We start from the raw sequence: 20709 nt of genomic DNA, 5'->3' as shown, positions 1-20709 counted from the left end.
ACTACAGCTACAGGAAGAGAAATGGAGAAGCTCAATACTAGAAGCCAAGATGAAGCCAATGAATGACTTTGGAACAGACGATTCATTGTTCATATATAATTTCAGACTGAGGTTGAAGAAAATTAAAACAAATCCATGAGAGCCAAAATATGACCTTGAATATATCCTACCAGGATTTTGAGAACATCTCAAGAACAGTTTTGCCACATGGTACATGAATGACAAAAGACTTTGCTAGCTGTGGGGTGATATAAAGAATATCATACAGGAAGAAAGCAGAAGGTCATTCAAAAGACAAGAGAGCCAGAAAAGATCTAAGTGGGTGTCAGAAGAGACTCTGAAACATGTTCTTGATCAGAAAATGGCTAAAGCAAATGGACTAAAAGATGAAATGAAAGAGCTGAATCGAAATTTTCAAAGTTCTAAAAGACAAAGTATTATAATGAAATGTACCAAGACCTGGAGTTAGAAAGCCAAAATGTAAGGCAGTCATCATATCTCAAGCTGAAAAAAACTGGAGAAAAATTTTCAGCCTCAAAATACAATATTGAAGGATTCTATGAGAAAAATATTGAATGATGCAGAAAGCATAACAAAATTGGAAGGAATACAGAGTCAGTGAACCAAAAAGAACTGGTCAACATTCACTCATTCAAGAGGTAGAATATGATCAAGAATCAATGGTACTGAAGGAAATAGTCAAAGCTGTACTGGAGGGTTTAGTGAGAAACAAGTTTCCAGGAATTGATGGAATACCAACTGAAATACTTCAATAAGCCAATTTACTCACCTATGCCCAGAAATTTGGAAAGCAGCTACTTGGCCAGTTGACTGGAAGAGATCCATATTTGTACATATTACAGAGAACGGTGACCCAACTGAATGTGGATATTGTCACCAATATCATTAGTATCACATGCAAGTGAAATTTGCTGAAGGTGATTCAACAGGAAAATGCCAGAAATTCAAGCTGTATTTTAAGGAGGGCACGTGAGGAAGAGTTTATTGTTGTTGTACCAGATGGATCTTGGCTGAAAACAGAAAACAGCAGAAAGATGCTTACTGATGCTTTATTGACATTGCAAAGGCATTTGACTGTGTGGATCATAACAACCTATGGATAACACTGAGAAGAATGGGAATTCCACAGCACTTCATTGAGAAGAATGGGAATTCCACAGCACTTCATTGTGTTCATACAGAACCCAGGCGTGGAACAAAAAGCAATCATTTGAACAGAACAAGGTAATACTGTGTGGTTGAAAATCAGAAAAGGTGTGCATCGGGGCTGTGTCCTTTTGCCATACTTAATCTGTATGTTGAGTAAATAATTTGAGAATCTGGACTACATAAAGAAGAAGGTGGCATCAAAGTTGGAAGAAGGCTTATTAACAGCCTCTGATATGCAGATGACATAACCTTGTTTGCTGCAAGCGAGAAGAACTTGAAGCGATCGCCGATGAAGATCAGGGACTGCAGTCCTTAGTGTAGACTACAATGTCAAGAAAATTAAAATCCTCACCACTGGAAAAATGACATCATGATAAATGGAGACAAGATTGAAGTTGTCAAGGATTTAATGTTGCTTGGATCCACAAACAATATTCATGGAAGTAACAGTCAAGAAATTAACTGATAAATACATCACTGGGAAAATCTGCACAAGACCGCTGAACAAAGAAGACCACAGAAGAATGGGTGCATTTGAATTGTGGTGCTGGAGATAAATGTGGAAAGTACCCTGGACTGCCAAAAGAACAAACAATACAAGCAGAACGCTCCTTAGAGGCAAGGATGATGAGACTGTCTCACACACTCCAGACATGTTGTCAAGAGAGACCAGTCCCTGGAGAAGGATGTCAAGCTTGGTCGAGGGGGAACAAGAGAAGGCCCTTGACAAGATGGGTTGACACAGAGCCTGCAGTAATGGGCTTAAGCCTAATAGCGCGGGACGTGACTCGATGGTACCTCACAAGGTACAAGAGATGAGATGGCCCTTGATGAGATGGACTGATGTCTTGGCTCCAACACTGAGCTCCATCATCACAATGATTGTGAAGATGGTGCAGGGCCATGCAGTGTTTCTGTTCTGTTTTACATTAGCTCACTCTGAGTGGCAACCTAACGGCAATAATAATAAGGGTTTATTTAAAAACAAAATTCCCATTGCTATTGAGCCAGTTGTGACTCATGGGGTCATGTCTGTGTTCAAGGCAGTCCCTTAGCCTTTGACTGTACACACATCATAAGGTCTACTGCATTTACATGTTGATGATTTATATGTAACTTCCCAACACATTTAGTGATCATGGTGAGAATGAGACTTATTATCGGTGTTACTGCTGAGACTAAGAGGCTAAGTACCTTTCCCATTCATAGCGTATCTTTTCTCCTAGATTCTTCGTGAGAGACACTAGTTGGCTCTTTTGACATCTAACTTTCTTTCTTTTTTTTTCATAATTTTTAAAACAATTTATTAGGGGCTCATCCAACTCTTATCACAGTCCATACATATACATACATCAATTGTATAAAGCACATCTGTACTTTCTTTGCCCTAATCATTTTCTTTTTTTTCTCCTCTTTTCTTTTTTTACATTTTATTAGGGACTCATACAACTCTTATCACAATCCATACATATACATACATCAATTGTATAAAGCACATCCATACATTCCCTGCCCCAATCATTCTCAAAGCATTTGCTCTCCACTTAAGCCCTTTGCATCAGGTCCTCTTTTTTTCCCCCTCCCTCCCCGCTCCCCCCTCCCTCATGTGCCCTTGGTAATTGATACATCGTTATTTTGTCATATCTTGCCCTATCCGGAGTCTCCCTTCCCCCCCTTCCCTGCCGTCCCTCTCCCAGGGAGGAGGTCACATGTGGATCCTTGTAATCAGTTCCCCCTTTCCAACCTACTCACCCTCCACTCTCCCAGCATCGCCCCTCACACCCTTGGTCCTGAAGGTATCATCCACCCTGGATTCCCTGTGCCTCCAGCCCCAATATGCACCAGTGTACAACCTGACATCTAACTTTCTCTGCAGCTCCACCGTCTGTGCTGGACTCTTCGAAACAGCAAAGAGGAGCGAATTGATCTAGATGCAGGAGAGGAGACGATCCCAGAAGCTCCAGAGGAGACCTTCGAAATCGGTGATTTAGGATTCACAAACTATTTCTAAGCTCTAAAATCCACAGTCATAGCAAGGCCACTTTTCTGAGGGAAGTGAGGAATGGGGTGGGAGGGAAAAAGATGAATGGGTTTGGGGAAGTTTGGAGGAGAGCATAGAATCATTCAGAATACCCTGTGTGTTCGTCTGGGTACGTTAGAGAAGCAAATCCACAGAAACGCACGTAGAAGAGAGAGTTTTATATAAAGCCCAAGTGCACATCAAGAAAACATCCCAAGCTGCTGTAAGGGCAGTTTTCAGACCATGAGGTCCCTTCACCACAATCTGAAATATTGAAAAACAATAGCACGAAGAAACCTTGCAGCTGCATCATCTCCATCATCATTATCAAGATGGATAATGATTTGATCACAACATGTTTTAATTATGAAATACCCTAATGCTTTATTTTAGCACCACACCATCCCTTTATGGACGTTAATGCAAGCGTGATTCTTCCAGATACATAGAAAACGAAAATGAACCATAAAGACTTGCCCAGTGCTCCTCATTTTTAAAGTGAACCAGATAACCATTTATTTCTTATTTGGGTTGGTCAATGAGCCCGATCCTCTGTTACTTCTTATAGTTCTCCCACTTTGGTAGCGTGGTATAAGTATACTTATCACTCTCTCTTATGGGTATGACTGGAAAGAGACTGTGGAGGGAGATTAGCACTTCTCAACACCTACTACGTGTTGGACGGTCTCCTTTAAAACTTAAAATGAAAGTGTTTTTTAAAACCAAATTCTACATATACATCATGATAAGAGAGGTACCACAAGCTGGGGTCCAAGTTCTGACACACTTACATGCTTGATTGCTAAAATTCCTTCCAGTTAGAACATTCTGTGATTTAGATGACTGGCCATGGCACTACAATATAGTGGACTTGATCTCATAGCCTGTGAGCTGCAGCCCTGGGATTCAAACACAGTATTCAGAAGGGAGACTCATTTCTCTTAGTGAACATCCACTTAAGGCCCTTTGAAGGCTAGATTCTGTGATGCTGACACACACGATCAGAGACCTAGGCTTTCTCCCTCCCTGGCTGAATCTGTCAATGTCCTGGAGTTTCTAAGTGTAGGGAATGCATTCCTTAAGCATCTAGAGATGTAGCAAACAGATATGAGTTTGTATCTGAGGTGGATTTGTGGGTATGTGTCCTTCATAGATCACAGTTCCACAGTCCATTGCTAACATTTTCTCTCAGAGCTGTTTCATGTCTGACTCTTACTGTTTTAATCAACCTATATTGCATTTCACCAGAAAAATTCATTCTTTAAGACTGAAAAGTTAGCTTAGGTTAAATGATCATTAGAATGTAGGATTCACCTACTAACACTCCTCAGGATTAATCTTCTTTGACAATTTCATTACAATTTCCATGTCTACAACCAAGAGCATGGGGGGAGCTTCTGCTGGTGCTCAAGGTATCGGTCTTCTTTGGAAAACTTTGCCAGCCACTGTGTCCAATAATTTTTTTTGTATTTCCCAATAATGTTTTTATCTCTCTTTTCTGACACAGAGGCCCCCGAGGAGAACAAAGGATGCTGCAGGAAGGTCTATGACCTGTTCTGTGGGCTGGACCAACAGAAGGGGCCTAAAATGACCAAGGAAGAAGAGGCAGCAATGAAACAGAAAATGATGGACACTTCTGAGAAGCCTTTGTGGCGGACAGTAGTGAACATCAACGGCGTCATCCTACTGACTGTTGCCGTCTTCTGCCATGCCTATTTTGCCTGAGTTCTACTGTTTGCTCTGGACGGCGCTCATAAAGGACACATTTCTACGGTGCCTCCCTCTAATTCCATTCTGAGATGTGGAAGAAAACTCAGCCAGTTGTAAATTTTGCTGAGATGGTCAGATGTGTACATGTGTAATAAGAGGCTAGACGGATGAAAATGTGTGCATGTGTAAGAAGAGGCCAGACAGATGAAAATCATTGTTAGATTATGTATTTGAAGTTAATATGATGTATTCCAGAGGACATTCTAGAGCTTCAAGAGGAAAGTCTACTCAGTAAAAGGACCAACTAAGAAACAGAATGTCTACCATATTGGATGCCTACTCGTCTCACGTAGATTCAGTGCACCTACACAAGAAATTCTTTTGAGTTGCCACCTACCTTCATTTTCTCCAAAAACAAACATTTTTTTCCTGCATCATCTCTCTGTCAGGGTTTTCCTGGCACACGAATAATCAATCTTGTAAATGTATTGAAGCTGAGGATGGGAGCTTGATAAGGCCCCTATGCTGGTGTTTGATCTTTGAAGTCAGGCCTGGGGGAAGTTGTACCACTTCCTCTAAAGGGGGTGACATCAGACCAGTGGGGAGGGAATAATCTTAAACACAGGCAATCTTCTGATCTTAAAAATATCCACTGTGAGTTCCCGTGTTTGGGATTCCACTAATTTGGGCATTCATTTTCACGGCAATGTCTTAGCCACTCGGCGATGTTTTTTGACTGACTGAATGACATGGATATTTATTTATAAATGTGTGCTTTATTTTTATAGAAGCCTGGCCCTTGGTTAACATTTTTCTGTAGGCTCTGGCAGCTCTAATGAACTGGAGTGCATTCACTTGAGACCACCTTTCTTCATAGGACTGTTCTTTCCCCGTGACCTTAGACACTTACTCCTGGTGATAGACCAGTGGAAGCAAATATGTCTCTCAGGGGCATTTTTGGTGTCATTCTATAGAAACCATGACATATTTTGCCTTCCTATGAGTTCGTGTGACCACACTCCTTCCTTTTAATGTGCTTTAATTGGTGATTATAACTTGATCAAAAAAGCCTCTATTCCAGGCATTAGTCCCCAAAATCCTAGCTGGGAAGAATATATCTCTTGAACCTGTCCCTAAGGAGCAAAGTCTTTGAATCCACTGTACAATTTCAATGATGCTTATAATGCAATCGCATTGAAGTTAAGAAAGGGACCCTGATTGATAAAAGAAATGGCGTCTGAAATTCTGTAGAGCTTTGAGTGACTCCTGAATCTAAAAGCGGTTCAGCAAGTAAAAGGATGATTGGTTCTCAGGAAAGGAAGCAAATCCAGAGTGCTTGATCTGATGTGCCTTCACCATCCCCCAAATGTGACCTCAGGTTAAGCTAAGCACAGCCGAGGGTCACGGGAGGGTCTCACTTGGCTGGCATTACCCAGAATGCCCAGTCTTGTTCATGGTGTGTTTTGTGTTTTGAGGCTACAGGGAAAGGCTGAAAAAGCTGGTGGATAAAGTGAATGGCAAAAATGTGTCCACTTGGTCCCTGATTCTGTTTCTGGAAGTGTCACCGGTTCACTGTGCATATTGTGTGAAATTACTTTATCTTCATTGTGCATTTTTCCTCTGAAAAATGAGCCCTTGATGCTTGTAGCATCTACCTACCTCCTGTGGGTGTGACGAGGTCACTTGGAAGAGGGAATGGGGGAGCCATACATGAAAGATCATATTCAGATGCGATGTTAAACGGCAATGCCGCTACATAAAATGAAATGCATTACTCTGACAACAATAAAAGCATTACAAATCTTGTTCTACATCGACTCTAGACAAATGAGGAACACAACCGTGGTGAACCTTGTGGTGGCACAGGATATGCATCAGGAAGAAAGTGATCGGAATAGTTGAGAAGAAAATCTAATAACTTGGATATTATTGTAAAAATATAGCCAAGTTTGGAGATCATTGAAAAGGAAAAACCTCTAGAAAATGTGAGGCAAGTAGCTACCTACCCTTGATTACGAGCCAAAAGGTTGGCGGTTCAAAACTTTGGAAGACTTGGTGATGACTTCCGAAAGGTCACAGACTTGCAAACCTTATGAAGCAGCTCTGTTTGGCCCATATGGGCTCGCTATAAGTTGGAATTAACTTGACAGCAACTAGCAACCATCTTACCGAAAACAGTAATGTTCCACTAGAACAGATTGACACGTGGGTCACCAGGAAGCAGTCAGAGCTAAATTGTATTATAATAACTCCAGGCTTCAAGGCAGAGCTAGTTTCCCCTTCGAAACTAGGTACACATTGTGCACAGGGCAACCACCACTCGCTGTGAATTGATTCACACTCAGGGCAAGTCCATGGGTGTTAGAGGAGAATTGTGCCACAGAGTGTTCAATGGCTGATTTTTCAGAAGTAGATTCCCAGGACTTTCAAGGAATCCCTGAGGGGACTGGAACCATCAACCAATAAGCTGACAGGTGAGTGCATTAACCACTTGCACCTCTGAGGGACTCCTACAAGAGGTAAAAAGATTGGTTATTAATGCTCGGTTTACAGAACTTAAAAATGATGCCATATCATTGGGGGGGGGAGTGGAAACTTCTTTAAATATTGGATGCCTATTTTAAAAGGATTCTCTCAAAATGGAAAGGTGGCATTCTTCCCTACACTGTGAAGTTGGTCTTGAGGTCTTTAACTTACCTACTTGCATTGCTTTTGTCTGTGTAGATGACTCAGTGTTCATTACATTTTTTTTTAACCTTTGGAACTCACTAGAAACCCTTTGTCACCTGAGGGGAAGATATTTTACTCTTGAACACTGGAGCCAATTTACTCACTCCAAGTCAGGGGAAGTAGGAGAAGGGATACTAGTGAGGAGGTGAAACTGTCTCTGTGGTGTCTTATTTGATATCGGAATATACACATAATATATTCCACTGGCTTTGGAATTTACACTTTGGGCAGCCATGTGTGGATGTTCTACATTAACTCCAGTTTCATGGTAACCACAGGAAACAACGGTTGACCATCAGAAAGCAAACAGAACAGTAAGGTTCGCTAAGTCTTAGGCCAGTTTCAGGATGTCGTTGTTGACTAACTGTATAGCAGGGCCTAGCGTTCAATCACCAACAGTCAAGTAAATAAGAGAAGACTCAGCATTATTTGACTCTTAGGTGACATACACATCTACCCTGTCTGCTTTTGAGCAATGTAGCAAGTTATGAAAATTCCACAGAGATGGCATTAAGTACTGGGGAACTTTTCTAACTATATGAAATCAATAACTTGGGGGCACATTTTCTTTCCTAGTGCTGACCCATCATCTTCTAGAAGAGGTCCTTCAGCTCAAGTTCTCCTGCCCTGTTTCCCCACAGCAAACCAGGGTTTGATTACAAAAAAAAAAAAAGCCCAAAACATGCATTCTTGGAGTAGGGAAGGATGTTTCTTAACATTGCTCCCCCAAGCAAGCCACTCTAGTTTCCAAATTGCATTTGGATGGATGAAATTGTTTGTAGGAGGTACCACTCCACAAAGCTTTGTGCAGCGGTAGAGACAAGATTGGGAGGTACAGGGGAAGTTAATGGTGCCAGTATTGTTTGACTGGTTCCAAAGGACTCGAATTAGTGTAGTTCAGTTTCAGGGTCCCCTATTGCATCTCTAGCCCCGACATCTTTCTCCGTTTAAGAGTAGCTCAGAGAACAGGTGATTTGATACAATTAATTCCATGGTTACAATGCTGAGAGCAAAATCTCATAAAGGGAGTGCCTTTGTCAGTATATACACCCTGGTTTCAGAATCCTATCACACTTGGTTCTGAAAATATAGACTGCAAAAAATCCCCTGAAGGGCGTGGTAAATCATAGGTCGTTGGAATTCATCCCACAGTTTCTGATTCAGTCGATCTGGAGTGGGGTCTTAGGATTTGCATTTTTAACAAGTTCTAAGATGACTTTGATACTGCTACTACTCCCGAGATGGTCCACCTTGAAAATCACATATTTAGAGTTAATTTCTTAAGAGGCCTTATTTTATCACCCAAGCAAGCAGAACAGTGTACACCTCTTTTCCATGACCTGTGCTCAGAACACAGGTGATAGTTCAAGACCAAAAGTCTTTTTTTAAAAAAAACAGAACTTCATAGGCATACGTGAGGCATACTGCAATGCCAAATGTAATAGATTGAATTGTAACACCCCTCTCCTTGCCAGTGTATGTTGAATTCCTGAACCTTGTACTGTGATATGATCCTGTTTGGATATGGGATTTGGAAATAAGATTTTTTTTTTCATATTCACAATAATGGTACAAAAAGACCAGGATAGTCCCAGAGAGACACACATGCAGAAGCCACCATATAACATAGCAGATGCCAGTACAAGCCCAGGAACACCAAGATTACTGGCTAGTAGAAGAGAAAATAGACAAAGAAGGATCTCCCCATACAGCTACACCCTGAATTTGTATTTCCAGTCTCCTGAACTGGCAGAAGCTCTATTTCTCTTCTTTAAAGCTGCCCAAGCGTGATGCTTGTGTTATAGCATCCCTAGGTAATTAGGACATCAAACCAAAAAAACTACACTCACTGCAAGTGAGCTGATTCTGACTCAGAGTGACCCTGTAGGACAGGGTAGAGCTGCCCCTCTGAGTTTGTAACATTGTACATCTTTACAGGAGTAGAAAGCCCTGTCTTTCTCCTGAGGAGGGCCAGTGGTTTCAAACTGATGACCTGGCAATCAACAGCCCAATGCATAACCACTGCATGACCAGGGCTCCCACTAATACATCGAGGTACAGAAAATTCTATCTTCTGGATCTTTAGGGCCCCCGTGCTTAAATTTCTAAGTCAGTCTCAGAGCAGGACTCTACAGGGATGGAATTTGTTAAAGAGAGGGATCATTAATATATTTTTAGCATATTCTATGAGACAGGCAGGCTACATAATTCTCAAATAGCATCACCTAAACTTTCCAAGCACAACCTGCTTATTGGCTTGTCATACTGTGGTGGCTTGTGTGCTGCTATGGTGCTGGAAGCTATTCCAAATACCAGCAGAGGCGGGCATTTGTGAACAGGCTTCAGGGGAGCTTCTAGACTAAGGAAGTCTCGGAAGAAAGTTCTGGCAATCAACTTTCTCAAATTAACCAATAAAAGTGTTATGGGTCACAGCAGAATATTGCTGAGTATTGTGCTGCAAGATGAGCCCTTTGGGTTTAAAGGCAACACACAATGAACTAAGTATCCTGTTTCATTCTGTTGAACATAGGCTGGTATGAGATGGAGCTGAGTTGATCACAACTAAAAAAATTTGCAAAAATATTTTTAATAGACCTGTGAAGTCTAAAGCATACTTGGAAATAGTTGAAGGCAAAGGGATTCAGTGACTGACTCAAAGTAATTCGAGAATTTCCCAGCTGCAGAATTTCTAAGAGCAGACCTATGATACTGACTCTTCAGTTCTGAGTATCTTAGAATGATAGTGGGGTTTGAATAGCTGAGGAGACTTATTATGTGTCAGTATATAAGAGTAACATTTGAACCTGGGTGCCATGCAGTCCTATATTGTTTTCATATAATAAACGAAGGTTCAGTAAGATTAATTAACTACCTGTTCAAGGCGGCCTGTCTCCAGAGCCTTCCTCCTAGGTGGATGTTTCATCCTGACAAATAGTGGTAGGAATATGTTTTCACTGTCAATGCAGCTTCTACTCTTCCACGAGGGCTCTTCTAAGACTCCAATATGTGGCTAATGATAATTTTTGGTTCCACTTTACTTCCAGGATGAGGGAAGATAGTACTTCAATGACCCTTGTATGCCTAAACAATGTTCAAAGACCAAATTCAGATGAGCAAAAAATGCTAATTAGAATTCTCTTGCTTTGCTTCTATTTCATGATAGACCATAGTCCAGGAGTGAAAATGAGAAACTGAGTGATCAAACCTGCCTAAAGGCCCTGCCCTAGTTCAAAGCTTTACGGGACACCCTAAGACAGCCTCTTAGAAATTGTACCATATTCTCCTGGAAAGATCACCCCACTCTGTTCATTTCTCAGATTTTCTTCTGGCCCTTTCATTTTCTATTTTTATTTTCTCTTTGCCCCCATTCTCCTCTCCTTAATTATCTGGTACAGTAATTTTAAGAACACAATTTTTGTGTGTAGTGACTCAAGTTTTCATTTCTACCCCCTTTCTGATCCTTCTTGAAGTCCATCAACAACTCTAGTTGCAAGCAGTGAAAATACAAAGCAAAAAGAAGAATAAATGGTGCAGATATTAAACTTCCAAACGCAGAGGAATATAAAATAATATTGAGATAGAATGGACTGCTTTAAACTTAGGAAGAACAGAAGTTAATTAGCGTGTGACCACAAAGAGAGTTAACAAACTTTCCGTTAAAAAAGTTGGTGGTTGGGGGATGTGGGAATCATTCCACCCCATAATACACTGTACATTCTTCTCCCATGTACATGGTACATATTCTAGAATAGACCATGTTAGGTCACAAGACAAGCCTCCACAATTTCAAAACCATTGAGATCCTACAATTCACTTTCTCAGATCACCATAAAACTGGAAATCAACAATAGAAAGAACAGGAACGTAAGGACAAACACATGGAAACTGAACAACATACTACTTAAAAGCGACTAGGTCATAAACCAAAGAAGGGATGAAATTAAGAAATTCCATGAAACAAATTATAATGAAAGTACATCATAAGCAGAACCTTTGGGACACACGAAAGCAGCTATCAAGGGCAATTTATAGCAATCAATATATACATGACAAAAGAAGGAGAAGGCCAAAATCCACACCTTAACATAACACATTCAACAACTAGAACAAAGGTGTGTTAGTTTGGGTAGACTAGAGAAATAAATCTAGGGAGACTTATATGTGTCTAAGAAAGAGTTTTATATCAAAGAGTAATTGTATATTAAGAAAACATCCCAGCCCAGTCCAGATCAAGTCCTTAAGTTCAATATTAGCCTATATGTCTGACACCAATCTATAAAGTTCTCTTCAGACTCACAAAACACATGCAATGACACTAAATTTAGGAAGGTCACAGGCCAGTGGGTGGGAAGTTTTGTAGATCTAGTGATGGTATAAGCATCTCAGTGCTGGAAAGCGGTCTCCATATGGCTTCTCTGACTCCAGAGGTCTGGCTCCATCCACCTCTCTCCATGTATCTTCTTCACAGGGATGCCTCTCAGAGAGTGAGCTGAGGGTCTCTCAGGGAGTGAGCCTAGAGAGAGTGTGTCTCCTGCCTCCAAGGAGGAAATACCAGAGTTCCCAGAATCCTCGGGAGAAGGCTATGCCCACACAGAGGCCTCATTGGCTATATACTGATTGACAGGCTAGACTCCACCCCTATACTCTTAATCCGCAAATAGACACCAGATTATGCAACTAACAAAAGAGGAATTAGCCACTATGAACCATACAGATAGCAATGAAACATTGTCAGATACTGAAAACCTAATGAAAATTAGCAACAAAACATTGTCAGATATATACCAGAAGATGAGCCCTTCTGGTTGGAAGGTGTGATAGGTAGATTTATTGTGCCAACCTGGCCAATAAGAACGTGTGGAATTAATAAGGTCTCAGTTTGATTGAAGGGCAAAGAGATAAATAGCTCGGCGAGCCTCACCTGTCTGCCTCTTGCTCTCTGATGATTGGGCCAGTGTGTGGCTGCCTTGGCTAGTTCTCTGCCTCAACTTGTGAGCTACACTACCTGTGGGACATCCAATCCGTGGACCGTGTCGTTATATCTTGAGGTTCCTTTGAGGTGTGCTTTGCCACACTGCTGGTATAAACATCACTTGAGCTGGGGACGGTTGGATCCTGTCATCTGGCTGACTATTGACGACCCACCCTACTGCCTGTGGCTGGATTGACTGTATTGCTTTACAGAAGACTCAGCTGTTTGCTTCTTTGACCTTGGACCCTGCAGCCCTCAAGACTTGAAGAACTGTCAGTATATTAACTGTTTCAAGAAATGAGTTGAACTGAGCCCTCTATACTGCTGTGTGGACTAATTAGCTGTTGTATTCCTTTATGCTGTATGTATGTATGTATGTATGTATGTATGTATGTATGTATGTATGTATCTATCTATCTATCTATCTATCTATCTATCTATCTATCTATCTATCTATGTAATCATAAGTGTCCTGGTTTTGTTTCTCTAGAGAACCCTGTCTAACACAGAAGGTATTAAAAAATGGCTTAGGATGAGCTGCCTTCTCAAAGCCAAGCCGATAATAATGATGGATGGACATTCATTTGCTGATGAAGCATGACTTAAAATGAGAAGAAATGACTTTAAACATCAATTAATAATTGGAACTTGGAATGTACAAGGTGTGAACCTAATAAAATTCATAGGCACCAAAAAGGAAATGAAACACATAAAGGGTAATATCCTAGGAGTTAGTTGGCTGAAATGTATTGGTTTGGGCCATTTTGAATAAGAAAATCACATGATTTATTCTGCCAAGCATGGTAGGTTTAAGAGAAATGCTGCTGTGTTTCTCATGAGAAAACATTACTTCAAGATAATTTTTGAAATATATGGCTGTCTGTGATAAGATAATATCTATCCACATAAAAGAAAATCTATTCAATACAACTATTATTTAAATTTACCCAACAGCCATTAAAGTTAATGATGAATAAATTGAAGAATTTTACCAAAGTTTTCAGTCTGAAATTGATCAAATATGTAACCAAGATATATTGATACTTATTGGAAATTGAAATGCAAAGGTTGGAAACGAAGAAGAAAGAACAGTAATTTAAAAATATGACTGTGGTGATAAAAATGAAGCTGGAGATCTCTTGATAGAATCTTACAAGACCAACAAGTTCTTCATTGCAAATACCGTTTTTCAAACACACAAATTAATTATCATCGATTGCCTATAAGCAAACTCAGGTTGAAGTTGAAGACAATTAAATCAAGTCCACAAAGGTCAAAACACCACCTTGAGTATATCCCACTTGAATGTTGAGAACATCTAAAAAGCAGATTAGATACATTAACCCTAATGACAGAAGACCTGATGAGCTGTGAAAATATTACACGCGAAGAAAGCAAAAGATCAGTAAAAAGAAAGGAAAGAAAGAGAAGATCAAAGTGGAAGTCAGAATAGACTCTGAAACTTGCTCTTAATTGTAGCATCAGTAAGGCGAATGAAAGCAATGATGAAGTAAAAGACCAAAGTAGAAAAGGAAAGCTTGAGAAGACAAAGTCAAATGTTATAATTAAATGTGCAAAGACCTAGAGTTAGGAGATCAAAATGGAAGAACACACTCAGCATCTTTTAATTGAAATAGCTCAAGAAAAAATTCTAGCCTTGAGATACAATGTTGAAAGATTCTATGGGCAAACTATTGGACCATGTGGGAAGCATTAAAAGAAGATGGAAAGAATATACAGCCAGTGTTCACACAAACAAATTAGCCTATCAACCATTTCAAGTGGTAGCATATGACTAAGAACCAGTGATACTAAAGGAAGAAGTCCAAGCTGTGCTGAAGGCTTTAGCAAAAAACAAAGGTACAGGAATTGATGGAATACCAATAGAAATAGTTCAGCAAGCCAATGAAGCACTGAAACCACTCACTCACCTATGTCAGGAAATTTCGGAGAGAGTTAGTGACTGCAAATGATCCATATTTTTACCCATTCCAAAGAAAGGTGATCCAACAGAAAGCTCAAATTATAGAACAATATAATTAATGTTCCACACAAGTAAAGTTTGGCTAAAGATCATCCAACAACAGTTGCAGCAGTACATTGACAGGTTGCTGCCAGAGGTTCAGGCCAGACTCAGAAGAGTATGTGGAACAAGGGATATCATTTTGGGTATTAGATGGATCTTGGATCTTGGCTAACAGCAGAGAATACCAGAAAGATCTTTACTTGTGTTTTGTTGACTATGCCAAGGCATTTGTGTTAGTCTGGGTAGACCAGAGAAACAAATTCATAGACCCTCACATGTGTATAAGAAAGAGCTTTGTATACAAGAGCAATTGAATATTGTGAAAACATCCCAGCCCAGTCTAGATCAAGCCCATAAGTCTAATATTAGCTCATATGTTTGCTACCAATGTACAAATTCCTCTTCAGACTCACAAAACACATGTAATGGACCCTGAATGCTGCAAGATTTCAGGCCAGTGGTTGGGAAGTCTTGTGGCTCCAGTGACATTGTAAGCATCTCAGCACTGGAAGGGGTCTCCACGTGGCTTCTCGAGCTCCGAGGCTCTGGTTGCCATCAGCCTGTCTCCATGTGGCTTGTCAAGAAGAACGTCTCACAGGGACTGGGCGTGTCCTACCTCCAATGAGCTATTTATAGCCTTCGAGCCTCCAAATGAAGTCATCAGGCTATGACCTGATTGACAGGCTAAACTTCACCCCTTCACACTTAATCCTCTCAAATTGACAACAGGTTATATAACTACCGCAGCATTCCACTGTGTGGATCATAGCAAACTATGGATAGCTTTAGGAAGAATGGGAATTCCAGAAAGCCTCTTTGTGCTCATACCAACCTCTATATAGATGAAAAGACAATGGTGCAAACACAACAAGGAAATACTACATGGTTTAAAAATAAAAAAATGGATGTATCAGGGTTGTATCTTCTGACTGTACTTATTCAATATGTATGCTCAGCAAAAAATTTAAAAATCTGGATTATATTAAGAAGGCTTATTAACCACCTGTAATGTGAAGATGACACCACTTTGCTTGTTGAAAGCCAAAAGGACTTGAGTACCTGCTTGTGAAAATGAAAGATTGCAGACTTTACTTTGCATCACAATTCAATGCTAACAAGAACAACAACAAATTCCTCACAATTGGGTCAATAGGTAACATCATGATAAATTGAGAAAAGATAAATGTTGTCTAGTATTTCACCTTGCTTGGATCCACAATCAATGCTCATGAAAGCAGCAGTCAAAAGATCAAATTAATGCATGACGTTGGGTCATTGTGCTGCACGATATCTCTTTAGAGTGTTAGAAAGCAAGGATGTTACTTTGAGGACTAAGGTGTGCCTAACCCAAGCCATTGTGTTTTCAATCAACTCATGCGCATGCGATCATTGGACATTGATTATGGAAGGCCAAAGAATAATTGATGCATTTGAATGATTGTACCGACAAAGAATATTTAAGGTACCTTGGAGTGCTAAAAGAACAAACCTGTCTTAGAAATAAAGCAGTAAAAAAGCCAAAGGAGTATAGAGGAAAAGCTACTACATGTGTACATTACTGGGGTGAGGTCCAGGTACTACAGCAAGGGCCAGACCCAATCCAGGGATACATATGGCAGCCAACTAAAAAGAAGGGGAAAAGAAAAGGACATGGGTAGCGGGGGAACAATGTACTAAGCCATCCAAGGGGAAGGTATTGTTTATATCTCCACAAGAGACAGAGAGAGGGACCAGACTTCAACCTGGTACTTCAAGACGTGAATGCAACATACTGGCATGAAGCAGCAAACCAATAAGAGGTCTGTGGGGCCGGCCCCAATCCCACCTAGATGGACCCCCCCCCCCAAGAGAATGCACTACAGAGGATAGCACTGAAGCTACAGCCCAGGAAGAGGGGTACATCTGGTCTATCTGGTCTGAGCACACAGGAGCAAACTAAGAGGGAAGGAGAGAGAGAGAGAGAGAGAGAGAGAGAGAGAGAGAGAGAGAGAGAGAGAGAGAGAGAGAGAGAGACATCCTAGTCCACCAAGCCGCAAGGACGATATTCCTGCTTGGAGCAGCCAATGCACAGAGAGGACCATACGACCAACCCCACCAGGAGACAAAAGGCCCCATACTGACCCATATAGCTATGGGGGACAACATTGGAGTCACAGTGCAGGAATTGTGCCCATCTGACACCACCACACTGGGGAGAAACACTAAGGGCATGGAACAGAGCAGCAAGGGGAGTAAAGAAATTAAGTCCCTGAAGAATACCAAAAATAGACTTTGGGGTCAGGGGTGACCAGAAAACACTCATTAAGGTCAACAAACAGACCTGGAACTATTTATAGGCTTTGCTTTGTTGTTTTATTATGCTGTTTTGTTTTTGTGCTTATTGTTGTTTTTGCATGTCTATCTAGATAAGATAGGTGGGATAAACAATCCAGAGGCGAAAACAAAGAACTGACAGTTCTGGAAGAGGGAAGCAGGGAAAAGTAAGCACGGTTCCAACAAACCCAGGGACAAGGAACAAGTGATCTAAAATCAATGGCGAGGAGGGTGTAGAATGCCTGGTAGGGCTTGATCAGGTACAATGTAGCCGAGAGTACTGATAGTGGGACAAGAAGAAAGTAAAAGGAAATAGAGGAAAGAACTAGGAGGCAAAGGGAATTTATAGAGGTCTAAATTCAGGCATGTTTATATGTAAATATATTTATATGTAATGATAGGGAAATAGATCTATGTATATATTTATGTATTATATTATATTTGTATATTATATAATATATATATGTATATATATTTAAGTATTAAGATAGCAGATGGACGTTGGACCTCTACTCAAGTACTCCCTCAATGCAAGAACACTTTGTTCTAATAACTCCATATTCTGTGATGCTCAGCTTCCCCACAAAATGGGTGCATAGCAAATGTGGTGAAGAAAGCTGATGGTGCCTGGCTATTAAAAGATATAGCATTTGGGGTCTTAAAGGCTTGAAGATAAACAAGTGGCCATCTAGCTGAGAAGCAACAAAGCCTACATGGAAGAAGCACACATGGAAGAAGCACACCAACACATCAGGAGTCAGGCATCAAAGACCCAGAACAACAAATCATATCGATGTGAATGAAGGGAAGAGTGGAGTGGAGACACAAAGCCCATCTGTAGACAATTGGACATTCCTTCCCAGAAGTGTCCCAAGGAAGAGACGAACCAGTCAGGATGAAATGTAGCACTGACAAAACATGCAACTTCCCTGTGATTCTTTAATGCTCCCCACTCCCCACTATCATGACCCCAATTCTGCCATACAAATGCGGCTAGACCAGAGCATGTATACTGGTATAGATAAAAGCTTGCAACAAAGGGAATCCAGGACCGGTAACCCCATCAGGACCAATAATGAGAGTAACTATACCAGGAGGGTAAGGGTAAGGCGGGGGGAAGAAGGGGGAGCTGATCACAACGATCAACGTATAACCCCCTCTCAGGGGGATGGACAACAGAAAAGTGGATGAAGGGAGACAGCGGTTGGTGTAAGATATGAAAAAAAAGTATAAATTATCAAGGGTTCATGAGGGAGGGAGGGTGGGGGAGAGGGAAAAAAAGAGCTGATCCCATAGGCTGAAGTAGAAAGGAAATGTTTTGAAAATGATGATGGCAACATATGTACAAATGTGCTTGACACAATGAATGGTTGATGGATTGTGATAAGAGCTGTAAGAGCCCCCAATAAAATTATTTAAAAGAGGAAAAAAAGAAGTTAAGCCAGAATGCACCTTAGGAGCTAGGATGATGAGACGTTATTGCACGTACCTTGGGCATGCTATAAGGAGAGACCAATCCCTGAGGAATATCAGGCTGGTTAATAAGAGAGACAATAAAAAGAGGGATGCCTTTATAGGGGCAGTAAATTATTTAATGGGGGTGTAAGGGATGATATACTGCAGCTAAAACGAGAACAGGCTGATTAAGATTAATAAGAGCCCAGTGTCTTCGGGAAGCATCCTGCCAGAGTCCCCAAGTTATATGTACATACATAGATATGGTCCAGGTGTGGAGAAAGGATTGTTGTGTTTGAGAATTATTAACAAGGCCAATGATTTATTTGGTTTCACAATTGATACTTAATATTTCTCCTAGCTGGTATTATATCATAAGGAATCAATTGTGATTATAAGATATTACCCATGAAATGAGGAGCTGATACCAAGGGCTCAAGTAGAAGGCAAATATTTTGAGAATGATGATGGCAACAAATGTACAATTGTGCTGGACACAATGGGTGTATGCATGGATTGTGATAAGAGCTGTACAAGCCCCCAATAAAATGATTAAAAAAAGATATTACACATGATTGCAAGAGATTGTAAGTCTTACCCCAGCCTATATTTGATTAGATATGCTAAAAGTTGAGTTAAGAATTTCATGAAAGAGAAGCACACCACCTCTGTGATCCAAGGATTATAAATAATAAAATCCAAATCTGAAAGAGGAAAAAAAAAGAATTTCATGAAAAGAATGGGCTTTTTGATTGACATCAAGGATTCAAGCTTTTCTTAGAAAGAACAGGAGTTTTACATTGGGAGACCTGCAGAGGTCAAGATGAGCTTTTGGAAAAACACTTTTAAAAAGTTTTATTGATGTATAATTCATATTGTATACTCCCAAAGTTAAGTGATATTTGGAAGAGTGTATAATCATCACTATAATCAGTTCTGGAACATTTTCTTCCTTCTTGTACTCATTACTAGCTTTCTATTTTCCTCCAACCTCCCATCCTATAACCTCAATAAGCCATTAATCCAGTTACTGTCTTTATAGATTTACCTATCCTATTCTTTTGGGGGCAGATGGAGATTTATTGGTATCTTTCTTCCTTCTCTAGAACTGTGATGTTTCATTGCATTGGTTTCTGGGCAGTGTAGTCTTGTGGAATGTTCTTAGAAATGTGTGCTGTTGCTGATTTTCTAATCATAGCAATCCAGTTTGTATTTTTTGTAATACCAGTCTTGGCTATGAATTCTCTAGCGTTTCCTTGTTTAGAAATAACTCTATTTCTCTCTATATGTGAAGGATAACGTTTCCAGATATAGGAGTCCTGAATGACAAGTTTTTTTCTTCTTCTTCCTTTCAGGGTTTTATATATGTTACTTCATTTTCCTCTTGTCTTCATAGTTTCTGCGTAGATGTCCAAGCTTATCCTTATCAATTTTCTGTTATAGGTGTTGGTTCTTTTTTTCCTAGATGCCCTCAGGATTCTTTGCTTTTCCTTGTAGGTGGATTTGACAAGGATATGCTTGGATTTTTTTTCAGGGTTTATTCTATTTGAGGTTCTCATGAATTATTGAATAGTTTTCTCCTCCTTTTTGATATTGGGGAAATTCTCTGCCCCTAATTCTCATGCTATATTTTCTGTAGATTTTGTTGTTGTGTCTCTTGCTCCAGGATCCTGATGTAAGACATGAGCTGTTCTTCTTGATGGTGTCCCACATCATTCTCAGATTTTCTTCAAATTCTTTTAATTTTTTTAATTGGTTCTTTCCTCAGCAGTAGTTGGAGTGATTGTCTTTGAGTTCACGGATTCTATTTTATTTTTCTTCTGTCAGGCATTTCACTGTTATTTCTAATATCTCATTGTTTATTTTCAAGGATTTTTGAGTGTGAGGTTTTTTTCTATTGTTTCCTTGAGTGTTCTCCATATCCCCTGAAGGGTCCCAAATATTCTTTTAAATTCTATTTTTGGTATTTCCAGGGTCTCTTTTTCAGAATATTTCATTGGGCTTGGGTAATCTTTAGTTGTTAGGTTTTCTTGGCTTTGGGGATGCAGTGCAGTAGTTGCTGTTTCTGTGGCACAGCGGTACAGTTATTATAGCTGTATAGGTTGTTGAGTTGTGTAGGGTTAGTTGCCTTGTTTTGAGTGACAGGAGTGAGGTCTAAGAGGAGCCAGGAATCATATGATGGGGGATGCAGAAAATTGGACAGAGATTGATAGGTGTGCAAAGTGGAGGTATTGCAGTGAGAGTATGGTATCAGTTAAAGTAGTAATAATAAGTAGCCTTCTTAATAGACCAGAAAGATTACACACACACAAA

The 20709-nt window shown here is 40.2% G+C and overlaps 1 protein-coding gene across 4 annotated transcripts in view; it reads left to right on the top strand.

Moving 5' to 3' along the window:
• Nucleotides 1-4915, top strand: part of SLC5A1 (solute carrier family 5 member 1) — a 65327-nt gene extending 60412 nt beyond the window's left edge. The window contains exons 14-16 of one of the 4 annotated variants that reach the window (XM_075533889.1): nt 3047-3152; nt 3431-3438; nt 4700-4915. In XM_075533889.1, the coding sequence (XP_075390004.1) occupies nt 3047-3152; nt 3431-3438; nt 4700-4915 (330 nt within the window). Of the gene's footprint in view, nt 1-3046; nt 3153-3345; nt 3354-3430; nt 3439-4689 lie in introns of all 4 variants that reach the window. The other 3 variants (XM_075533888.1, XM_075533887.1, XM_075533890.1) reach the window with 3 other exon arrangements.
• Nucleotides 4916-20709: the final 15794 nt, after the last annotated feature.

Source organism: Tenrec ecaudatus, chromosome 16 (genome assembly GCF_050624435.1).
Source record: "Tenrec ecaudatus isolate mTenEca1 chromosome 16, mTenEca1.hap1, whole genome shotgun sequence".
Classification (NCBI taxonomy): domain Eukaryota; kingdom Metazoa; phylum Chordata; class Mammalia; order Afrosoricida; family Tenrecidae; genus Tenrec; species Tenrec ecaudatus.
This window is presented reverse-complemented; position numbering and strand designations above follow the sequence as displayed.